The sequence below is a fragment of the Aptenodytes forsteri genome, unplaced genomic scaffold, assembly GCF_000699145.1.
Source record: "Aptenodytes forsteri isolate BGI_AS27 unplaced genomic scaffold, ASM69914v1 Scaffold195, whole genome shotgun sequence".
NCBI lineage: Eukaryota > Metazoa > Chordata > Aves > Sphenisciformes > Spheniscidae > Aptenodytes > Aptenodytes forsteri.
In genome coordinates this window covers 272135-283906 of record NW_008795317.1, presented here as the reverse complement: position 1 = coordinate 283906, position 11772 = coordinate 272135, and the positions used below count along the sequence as shown (strand labels likewise).

Below are 11772 nucleotides of genomic sequence, written 5' to 3'. Positions count from 1 at the left end.
GACGCATTCCAGGAACCTCCTGGATTGCTTGTTGCCTGCCCTCTTTGTCCTTCCACAGATATCAGGGTGGTTGAAGTCCCCCATGAGGACCAGGGCTTGTGAACGTGAGGCTGCTCCTATCTGGCTATAGAGGGTCTCATCTGCTCGCTCCTCCTGGTCAGGCGGCCTGTAGCAGACCCCCACCATAATGTCACCTGTCCCTGCCCTCCCTTTAATCCTGACCCAGTTGGCTCCTCATCCATACCCAGGTGGAGCTCCATGCACTCCAGCTGGTCATTGACATAGAGGGCGACACCCCTGCCTGTCCTTCCTAAAAAGCCTGCATCCTTCCATTCCAACACTCCAATCATAGGAGCCATCCCACCACGTCTCCGTGATGCCAATAAGGTTGTAAACTGTATGCTCCAGGTGAGGCTCGACTCACAACCTGCTGGTCATTGACATAGAGGGCGACACCCCTGCCTGTCCTTCCTAAAAAGCCTGCATCCTTCCATTCCAACACTCCAATCATAGGAGCCATCCCACCACGTCTCCGTGATGCCAATAAGGTTGTAAACTGTATGCTCCAGGTGAGGCTCGAACTCACAACCTCGGCATTGCTCGGCTTTGTACTGCTATATAAGTACCGCGCGCTAACCGATTGCGCCACTGGAGCCCTATCAATCAACCTCATCCTGCTACGATTTTACATCCACTTACTTTAGAAACAACAAATTCATGGCTGTTTTTTTGGTGAGGGTCTAAACTCCACTAACTCATATAAAAACTTGGGAGACTTCAGATGGTTATAAAGAGCAAAGTTCTTAGTTCATAGGCTGAAATCAAGTAAAGCCGTACATTATCACTAGTACTGTATGATAAAAAAAATGATGCTAAAACTTGTAACTTTGATGTAGAAAACAATTACAAGTGAAAGAATGGCAGAACTGGTCTCCTTGCTTTATCTTAGCCTCATAAGAAAAACAGTAGTAAAAATACCTATGTGCCTGAGAAGTAACATCAACCATCAACAGCAACGTCACTTTTGAACCACCCACGAAAACTGCTTGTGATCCTAATGTCTAATTTAAAGAGAAAACAACCCTAGTCCCTCTTGATGTAAACTACTTTAAGATCATAAAGTAAAAATTAATTCATAATAGATTGGGGGAGGATGGAAAAAGAAAGAAAAACTAATGAAATGAAGCTGCCTTTTAAGAAATAGAATTTCATACTACTCATATCATTAGAGCCTTGCAAAAGCTCTGGAGGGTACACAAACATTTAACATACAAGAAACACAGGCACTTATGATTAAGCTAAAGAAAATTGAATGCTGAATGAATCTATTGCTTGTGCAAAATTATTTTCAGCTTCTCAACTATTTAAAATACATTGACAATAATCATTCAGCTATCACAATACTATTAACATTAGAAATGAGATGTGTATGTTCATTGTAAGTGTAAAGTAAGGTTCTCAAAGTGTACTGAAATCATAATCAGAGCTGCTAAATGGCTTCAATTCCCACCTGATATTCATATTCTGTGTAAGGCAGCAACTTGTCATCTTTGAAGGAGGTTGAAGAACCATTGTAAACAAGTGTGAGGTCTAAATTCACGTGGGCTTGAGTCGTTCGCCTTCTGTAAAGTTCATAGTATAAAATCTTCCCATTTGGCTGCTGTGGGCCAGTCCACAGGATGGAAGAAGTCGACTGGAAGCCCCCGGCTCTGGTCTGTATTTCTATGAGAGGGGCAGGCTGCACTGCCGGGGGCGCCTCCAGCGTCTGTACCGCTGCCCACTCACTGGAGGCACAACCCAGCTCTGTGCAAGCTTGGAGCTGTACTTCATACCTTTGGGAACACAAATCGGGAACACAAATCAGGAACAAAGTCATTAAAACATTGCAAATACAAATATAGACTGTGCATGAGATCTGGGGGATCTCTTTATTTCTCTTGTTCTTTGGCATTTTTTAATATGAAAACAGTTTGTATCAACATACAGATTATATGCTGTGCCTTGTACAGCAAAAAGGGAGAACGCTGTCTTCTGGGTTTTCATTTGTTGGTGTTTTTTTCAGAGCAGAGCTAACATCTGCAGGAGACAAGTGATCAAAATCGTTTTGATTTTGATGATATGAATCAAAATGTTGATTCATTGTTGGAGATGATTTGAATATCATTTGAGAGCTCTATTACTCTTCTCTCTTTGGATTTAGATTAGTTACATGTAAATAGTAGACAGACTTATCAACCATGTAACACACACAAATTATGCCTACACAAATATATAAGGAAAGGTCAGGTAAATAATCAAGAATTAGTGGGGAAGATGTTACTTCAGTATCAAGCGTGCTCCTTCTGTAGCCGAGTCTGGTACCCCCTCCAAAGTTTTAGCTTTCACTTAAAAACAAGTCACTTGTTTTCAACTCAAGGCTGCGAGCATGTTCCTGGTGTGACTCCATTAATCTTAGCTTAGCTACACTGTGAATGGGCTAGCTAACAGGTCTTTGGTCTCCCCACCCTGAACTTTGTCAACTAAAGCCCTATTTATTCTTGAATGCAGACATCTTGCGAAAGATACACAAGTACAAGACTGCAGGTTTTGGAGCCTATAGCAGAGTAGTGAATTGCCCCTTGTATTAATTACAACCAAAGTCAACCCTATGCACTTAGAATCATAGAATCATGAAGGTTGGAAGAGACCTCTAAGATCATTGAGTCCAACCGTCAACCCAACACCACCATGCCCACTAAACCATGTCCCTAAGCGCCTCATCTACTCGTCTTTTAAATATCTCCAGGGATGGGGACTCAACCACTTCCCTGGGCAGCCTGTTCCAATGTTTAACCACTCTTTCAGAAAAGAATTTTTTCCTCACGTCCAATCTAAACCTCCCCTGGCGCAACTTGAGGCCATTTCCTCTCGTCCTGTCACTTGTTACTTCGGAGAAGAGACCGACACCCACCTGGCTACAACCTCCTTTCAGGTAGTTGTAGAGAGCGATGAGGTCTCCCCTCAGCCTCCTTTTCTCCAGGCTAAACAACCCCAGTTCCCTCAGCCGCTCCTCATAAGACTTGTTCTCCAGACCCCTCACCAGCCTCGTTGCCCTTCTCTGGACACGCTCCAGCACCTCAACGTCCTTCTTGTAGTGAGGGGCCCAAAACTGAACACAGTATTCGAGGTGCGGCCTCACCAGTGCCCAGTACAGGGGCACGATCACTTCCCTGCTCCTGCTGGCCACACTATTTCTGATACAGGCCAGGATGCCATTGGCCTTCTTGGCCGCCTGGGCACACTGCCGGCTCATGTTCAGCCGGCTGTCCACCAACACCCCCAGGTCCTTTTCCGACAGGCAGCTTTCCAGCCACTCCTCCCCAAGCCTGTAGCGCTGCATGGGGTTGTTGTAGCCAAAGTGCAGGACCCGGCACTTGGCCTTGTTGAACCTCATACAGTTGGCCTCGGCCCATCGATCCAGCCTGTCCAGGTCCCTCTGCAGAGCCTTCCTACCCTCGAGCAGATCAACACTCCTGCCCAACTTGGTGTCGTCTGCAAACTTACTGAGGGTGCACTCAATCCCCTCATCCAGATCATTGATAAAGATATTGAACAAGACCGGCCCCAAAACTGAGCCCTGGGGAACACAGGGAACACTTCATCAAGGTGATATATAGCTGGTGTTACTATAAATCAAAAAATCCTGGTTTTATCATGTGCTTTTTAGGAAAAAAAACCCATGGGTTTGACTATCTGTTTAAACAAGATGGTTAAGCTATCTGCCAGCCCACTGAACCACCCTGCAGCATTTATTCAACAAATGAGGTCTTCCAGACTTACCTACTGTAGGGTTGTAGCTCTGCCACTATGTATGACCGTCTCACAAAGGAAACATGAGATGCATCGAAGTCAACAGTTTTCTTTCCTGTTTCAGCAGGCTTGTGGATCGAGATTGTGTAATTTCTAATGTCACCATTTACTTTGATAGGAGGATCCCAGGCCACCAAAATCTCCTTTGAGGACCATGCCTGCAACCTAGGAGGCAACATCCCAGACGGAGCAGAGGGGTTGGTTTTTATCTGAGCTGAGGGGCTGGTCACACTTCCTTGACTGTTATTGGCAGTGACAATGTAGCTGTACTCCATGCCTGGCATTAGGGTGAAATCAAGATACCGAGTTTCCAGACCTGAGTAAACAAGAACACCATCCCTCCTTAGCTCGTAGCTTGTGATTTTACCATTGGGGTTAGCTGGAAGTTTCCATGTGATTTCAATTGATTCTGAGCCCATGACAAGCAGCCTGGGAGCTTCCATATTTGACGGTGGGGCCTCCATGGTCATCACTGACTGGGATGTGCTAGATGTGCAGCCCCCCGCAGTACAGGCAACCAATGCAAAATCATACTGCGTGTAAGGCTGTAGATTAGAAACAAACATTTGCAAACTTTTGCCAGGATAATACTCTTCATTGTTTAATTTCAATATGTACTTGGTGATATCTCCATTTTGTATTTGGGGAGGTGCCCAAGATGCATTAATTTGAGTGGCACTAACAGCCTGCAGAGATGGTGGATCCACTAAGGCAGGAGCTGCTTCCAGCGTCTGTATTGCAGCTGGTTCACTGGTAGAGCAGCCTCCCATCGTACAGGCAACTATCGCATAACTGTACATCGAATAGGGCAGTAAGTCTTCATCCGTGTAGTTGAAAGTAGCGGCATCGAAGCTGAAAGGATAGAGAACATCATTTTTTAGCAGTCTGTAGGACTGAAGAATACCATTGGGCTGGGCCGGGGATGCCCACGAGATGAGGACTTTACGGGGGTTAACTGACACCAAGGATAACCTGGGGGCAGCGAGACCTTTTGGGCCAGTTTGACTGGTCTTTGCCACTGTCCAGGAGCTGTCAGCATAGCCTGCTGCATTCCAGGTGCGTATTTTATATTCATACCTTGTCCATGGCTGTAAACCTCTATCATTATATATGAATGTATTACTTTCAGTGTTATATTCTGTGAAAACAATTTTCTCGTCTTCTGTTGTTGCTCTGTACCCTGCAGCATTTTCTTTTGTGCATCTGTGAATAACTTCATAGCGAACTATTTTTCCATTTGGGTTAATTGGCTGCAACCAGCTCAGTTCAACGTTGGTAGCGTTCAATGCCTGGATTACAGGTGCCATCTGAGACGTTGGGGGTGCTTCATCTGTTTGGACTGGCTGGGGCAAAGAACGAGTGCAGCCTGCTGCATTGCAAGCCTCCAGCACGAGGGTATAAAGAGTGTACGGCTCAAGGCGCCTGAAGAGGAACTGGCGAGATAAACCACTGTACTCCAGGTTGTCATCGCTGAAAATATTGTAAGTCTGGTGAATAAAGAAAGAAAGAAAAAGAAAAAAAAGGCAGGGAGGGAAGAAAGGACAGAAGCCAGGATAAAAGGGGGGGGAAAAAAAATCAACGATTTTTGTCAATAACCAGTAGATGAGACACCTTAATCTTTGCAATAGGATAAGGACTATTAACCAATGATTCAGAAACTTACTTCCTTAGTAGCAACAATCAGCACACAAACAGATCATTGATACAAAAGGAATGTTTTGATCCAATTTTCATGATTTTTTTCATTTTGGATGCAGTAATAAATCACATAGTGACAGTTTTCATTATATTTATTTGTTATCAAGTTTCATTGTGAGGCTCTCACGGGCTAGCACAAAGCTTCTCGCAGACTAACTCTAGAGAAAATCACTTAAGAAAAAAACCTCCAAATAAACCCCTCTAGTCGCAAACCTTGCAGGTAAAGGTTTACACTCAGTTGAAACCATTGAGCTAAAATAAGTCCCAAACTTCAGAACAACATTCTGTCAAACCCAGGTTTTCTAGAAACACATTTTGGCGATGTCTAATGTACGCCAAGTAAGATTATGAGCTTTCATGCGTAGCTTTCTATACGTTAAATGAACAATTTGGTTCACTGTAAATGAACATTTACAGTCATGGGGTAGCACAGCAGTGTTAATACTCATTTTAATATAACTCCAAGCAGTGAGCGCTCACAGAGTGCCTTGTGCTTACATAGGACTCCTGTCTTATTTTAAAGTATAATGCATTTGTATATATTTTAAAGTATATTGAGTCCTTTTCAGCAAAAATGTTTTAATTTGATATCCAGCATTTCCCTTCTCTTTTTTGAATCAAGTGAAGTGTCAAGATGAAGATTACCTTAATCACGCCACTGGGTTGGGAGGGCTCTGACCATTTTAGCAGCAGAGCCCTGCCATTTTCTTTCTTTTCCACAGTGAAGTTGCTCAGGCCACTGGGTGAAGCTTCCAATGTGCGCACAGATGTCCAGGGGCTTGAAACCTGCCCGGCATTGTTTACAGCTACGACATGAATATGATATGTTGTGAAAGGTTTCAATCCAAATAAATGAGCCTGATGCTTTGTTCCCTGAAGCAAGAATACAGATGTTTGAGTTAGTTAAAAAAGTAATCAGCATCTGTAGTTTATGTCACTTGGAAAATGAGGTCTCGGCTTTGGGTCGCTTCTGACCGCTTTGCAGACTACCCCATCTAGCTACCAGGATTTTTTGGTGGGTTTCCATAGCTGAACCTCAAAAACAAACTCTTAGGCTTTTAAAAAATATCTATCATTATGGTAGAGCCTTTGGAGCTGACTCCTGGGGAGTCCTGCACAGTCCAAATCTCAGCTAGCAAACTTACAGTTTGTTCAGCATGTGTCTGAGCTTTGCTCAGTGAGGATGAGAGTGCCTGGTACTCTGAAGGATTCAAGCACATGTAAAAACCTCTGGTCTATGGGTGATGCCTGCCTCTACAGAATCCTTACACACCTCGTGTGTAGACGTGACATTTGATAGGCATGCTGTCCTGGTCTAGCTACTTAGAGCATTGTAATCGGGATAGACAACAGTGTTTCCAAGAGCACAGTTTCATTTCCTTACTGAAAACAAACTCCTTAAAAGCTCGGGAAGGAGTGAGTAAACTGGTTTCTATGTTCCTGCTTTGTAAAGCTGTCGCTTGAGATAAATTCACAAGGTAAGACAATTGTGGGGCAACCTGCTGCCTTACAAGAACCTCCCTGTTTCTCCAGGTTGGAGGAAGCGGCCATGCTGCTGATGGGGACACAGGCAAGCTGGCTAGACCCTCCCTGGCGCCAGACCCTCGCCTCACGCTGGCAGAGGGAGGCTAGGAGGAGCACGGCTGTTCGTGAGTCCCACCGGGCGCTGCCAAGGCTGGAAGGGCTGGGGCTGGCCTGCCACCACGCCAGACCGCAGCCCAGCACAGGGGCATGCGGGTGGGTGCAGGCCGAGGGACGTCAGCCATGGCCAGAAGGGGCCACTGGCATCGCGGCTCACGGCTTTATCCAGCTTACCCCAAACAGCGTCTGATACAGACCTGAAACCGCTTGGATATGAGGCAAAGCGAGCCTCAGCACAAACCCAGATCTAGGCAGGAAGGTGATACAGCCGTAGTATCATTTTGAACGCTCTCAAAAGATACAGTGGCTAACAAAGAACAGGAGTAACACGTTTCAGTAGGAGACAACTGTTCAGATTTGTCTCATCAGAAGAGCGAGGAAGAAAGGAGTTCAGCTGATCACCGATATATTTAATCTCATTTTTAGTTGTGCTTTTGCATTAATTATATAGATCTCAAGAAGGGGAGTGCGGGAATTCAGTTGCCTTCATGTGGCAGAAACAGCTGAAGTCAATTTCCCTGTTTCAGTAAGTCATATTAAGTTGTTAAATGCTAACACTTCCAATCGTTTAATATTTAAACATTTGTTAAGCTATCAGACTCAGAAACAAATTTTAAAGAAATATTAATTTCTTTTTTTAAATATTAAAAGTTAGATCACAAATATTTAAATAGTTATTTCCTCACAACAATGAGTTAGTCTTTTAGATAAATATAGCACAGCATTTGAATGACCATTATGAATATTAAATCTGAAGATGCCACAAGTACAGATTATAAACATACTTTTCTGATAAATGATTCCTTTTTCTGTTAAACAGGGCAAACACTAGCAAGATTAATAATGCAAAAAAGTATAATTCTTTGTTAGGAATTCCCGGTCATCACTGCCAAAAAAGCATAAGCTCAAATGCAAATAGCAATCACCTCGAACAGATTATATATAAAAAAGCTCTGGCTGCTGTGGGACATCTAGAGATATCTTTTGTCATAAGAAACATGGAAAGCATGTGGGCTATAAAGCAAAAACATATGTATATTGTCAATAGCAGCACCTGTTCAATTACAGTTTATTTCAGTATGGAGAATTTAGTTCAGCCCCTAGATGGCAATACTATCAAACACTTTTTGTAACATGAGTACTTAATGATTAACAATGTGCGTTCAGGCATCCAACATACTCAAGGCAGCCATTAAAAAAATAACAAAACTGATTTCATTATAGATTCTTTTAATAAACATTTATGGCTTAGATCCTTGAAAGTGGAAGCGTTCAAACTGCCATAGCCAAAAACCTATACAGCCGAATGCAAAATTATGAACTGCAGGTTAAAGAACAGAGCTCAAATTAAAGTTCATGCTTAGCATAAAAATCTGGCATCAGAAATTATGTTGGCACAAAACATGATTAAAATTAGCTTTACAATTGGATGTAGTCCGTATTAATAGTTTTTATGAGGACAGTTATCTATTAGGTTTTCAAAACAGAACTTTTAAAAGCCTAAAATTTACATTCTATGGTTTGGGGGTGGGGATGGAAGGAAGGGAGCACACAGCATTAAATTACTGCTCCAAACACAGAGGCTCTCCAAAGGTACAAACACATTATTACAAACATCGTACAAAAAGCAATGGCTCTGCTTTCTAATGGGCTGCATCATCAGGGTGGGCTTTTGTGACAGCAATGCTACAAAACACTTGATTTCTTTTTTTAACCAGAAAACTGGCATATTTTTCATCACCCTCTACCATTTTCCCCCTAAACCCCAAGATTTAATTCTTTACAATCCTCACCACACTTTGAAATGAAACAAGGATGGAGGGATTTCCTTGCCTGCAGTTCATCATGTTCTCTGGAGACTGCTAAACCATTCCTTCCAGGGATGACTTTTATCCCTGGCTCCTACAGATACTTCTTGAAGAGCAAATGGTTTACATGTATTTTTGTTTGGTTTGGTTTTGAAGTAAGCTCAGGGGACGTACTCCCAGAATACGGAGCCACGTTTTCTCCCCCTGCACTGCTGCCGTTGCCATTTATGAATTTGCTCAGCTCAAAGGCTGATGCTGAAAAGAGGATGGATGGCAGCCTCAGTGATTCATTTTAAGAATTACTTTATGTCCTCCCATGACATTTTTGGCCTAGAAATACTGTCCTGCTGGAATGGTCAAATATGAATAGCAAAATACACCTTGCAAAGGATAGCACTATAACCTTTGGCTTCAGCAGACAACGACACAGCCTTAAACAGGTGCAGGATCAAAATCATTGCCTGGAATATTCTCCCAGTCTTTGTCTGCAAAGCCATGAACTCATATAGCCTATGTTTACACACTGCTAACAGTTCAGATTTCATTCACCATTAAAAGCAAACCAACAAAATAAAATTTTAATGCAAACATTAAGATGTTCGTAGACTGACTGACCATGAAATCTGAGGGACTACAAGCCCATGCCCTCCTTTCTCCGTCTCCTACTGCGAAACATTCTCACTCATTCAGTCATTAAATTATGAATAATCCAGCAAACATTTAAATGTGTGCACTCTCACATTCCTCCTATAAGGCCCGTCCTTTCAATGTAAACACTAGAGAAACGGACACCTGAGGCAAGCTGTGATGAGCCACCGTGGTCTGATCCCCGCACCGCAGCCCAGAGCTCAGCCTTTGACACGGCCCTTGCTTTTGGCAGCCCCGTCCCCTTCCCTTGAGCAACACTGGCAGCACCACCGCTACTCCAGGCAGGACCGTGCCTTTGTTTTTGCTGTGTAAAATGCTTGACGCACTGCACTTCACGCAGCACAAGCTGTTAACAGCAACAAATAAATTCCTCGGCTAATTCCACTCTTCTAACTGTAAATTAGGATAAAAGTTATTTAAAAGAAAACCTTGTTTTAACACATTTTTCAAAACATAAACCGAGAGAACATGAGTCATGAATAATGTATCTGTCAAGATTTGCTTCAGATTGCCTTTTTTGTTTGTTTATTTTTTAATTCATGAGCACAGAAGTCACTTAAAGTCTGGAAACAAATTAGCATAGTCTTTCATGCCGTTCAAAGGCAGCGGCATCCATAATGCAAGGTGCCTGCCTTCTTCGCTACCTCTTGGTCCTCTTCCTGGGCACGGGCAAGGCTGCGCAGCCTTCAAGGGTCTGATGATTTTACACTGCCTACTGTGATTGCTTTTGACCACTTGAAGTGCCCCTAAGGTGGCAACAGGGTCAAGAGGTCTTTGTAGGTTGAAAATGATCAAAAATTAGCATTGATCTGTAGCTGTCAATAGTAGTCTGAGCGGGTGGACTCCCTGCACAAATGTTTAAACTGCATACAACTACACAACCTAGTCATCTTTGAATCTATCGATCTGATGAAGCAGCACTTTCCAGTGGTGTCACTCTGGGCTTTTCCTCTTTTTTCAAGGCAGGCCAGCTTACCCAGTTGCCCAGGTCTCAGGGCATCAGTTCAAAATGTGACAGATACATCAGAAGATCTCTGAACCACTGAAGAGCTGCCCAACAGGCAGCCTGAGTATTTGTCCCTTCTTCAGGGGGAATCATCAAAATTCAGCAAGTCGTCACCACTCATGTTAAGGTTAGGCTCTGGTTTTTTTCTCTCTCCCTATCTTCTCTTTGTACAGTAATCCCTATTTGGCAGGTATCTTCGATAACTGATTAAAAAGCTAGCTCATTCTTTCTGTGAGTCTCTAACTAAACTCAGTGGCATCAGACACTACCACACTGCTAATGGTAGCAGTGCTACAGGGATCCAAACCTGTTCTTTCATAACTCCCAGGCATAAATGGTGGGAAGGTAATTCACTATGACATTCCCTTGTCTACAGAAGCAGAGATGCTGAGCTCTCCCTGGACGAGGGAGGAGAAAGCTACGGTCTCCTGGCAGTCAGAACGTTAATCCGACCATCCTCCAATGCCAATTTTCAAATTCTCCATCAAGGAAGTCAAACAGATTCCTCCACAAGTGACAGAAGTGATGGGGAATGCTTGGGGTTTTACTAAGATACTCAGTTTATCCTCACCGTTGTCGTTACTCTCTTATCCAGTTCCCCATCTAATCCAGATTCTTTGTCCTTTTCTGCAAAGCACTGGGCGTGGTTTCACCTTGACTCTGATGTTCACTCTTCTTTCCCAGCCTAATTCTTAGCCCCCACCTTCACTCTAAAAATTGCACTGAGCACATACTCATAGGCAATCTCTAACTTGTCCTTTGGGTTGCCTTCCTTCCTTCTCAGGCTTATGTCATGCACACTGTGGCTTTTTCATTTAAAAACCCTACTCTGTTCCTAAAGCCTTATGCTCAAATTCACACAGATATAACTTACAGATACACAAGTAATCTATGAGTCCCTTCCTGTAGCAGTGTGGACTGGAATACAAATTATTCCCATGGTAGTACTGAAAAATCTCAAAGGTTAGGCAAAGAGAAACCAAAGTGTTATTCATTTTACTGGAAATTATCTTGCCTAGAGGTGACTAGAATTTCCATTTTTACCAGAAATTGATGTTGCAGTATTCATCTTCCTCCCATTTTGTGTAAAAAATAATTTTAGATTTTTTCATTATTTTTTTT

The 11772-nt window shown here is 43.1% G+C and overlaps 1 protein-coding gene and 1 non-coding gene across 2 annotated transcripts in view; both read right to left on the bottom strand.

Annotated features, from left to right (window-relative positions):
- Positions 1-11772, bottom strand: part of LOC103899194 (usherin) — a gene marked incomplete at its 5' end in the record, with an annotated part of 310634 nt that overhangs the window by 26926 nt on the left and 271936 nt on the right. Inside the window, 3 exons of the mRNA XM_019472152.1 lie at positions 1511-1832; positions 3820-5336; positions 6193-6420. Of these exons, the coding sequence (XP_019327697.1) occupies positions 1511-1832; positions 3820-5336; positions 6193-6420 (2067 nt within the window). The remainder of the gene's footprint in view (positions 1-1510; positions 1833-3819; positions 5337-6192; positions 6421-11772) is intronic.
- Positions 562-655, bottom strand: TRNAI-UAU. The gene is made up of 2 exons: positions 618-655; positions 562-597 (listed from the first exon to the last, which is right to left on the bottom strand). It is a non-coding gene; the product is annotated as a tRNA-Ile (tRNA).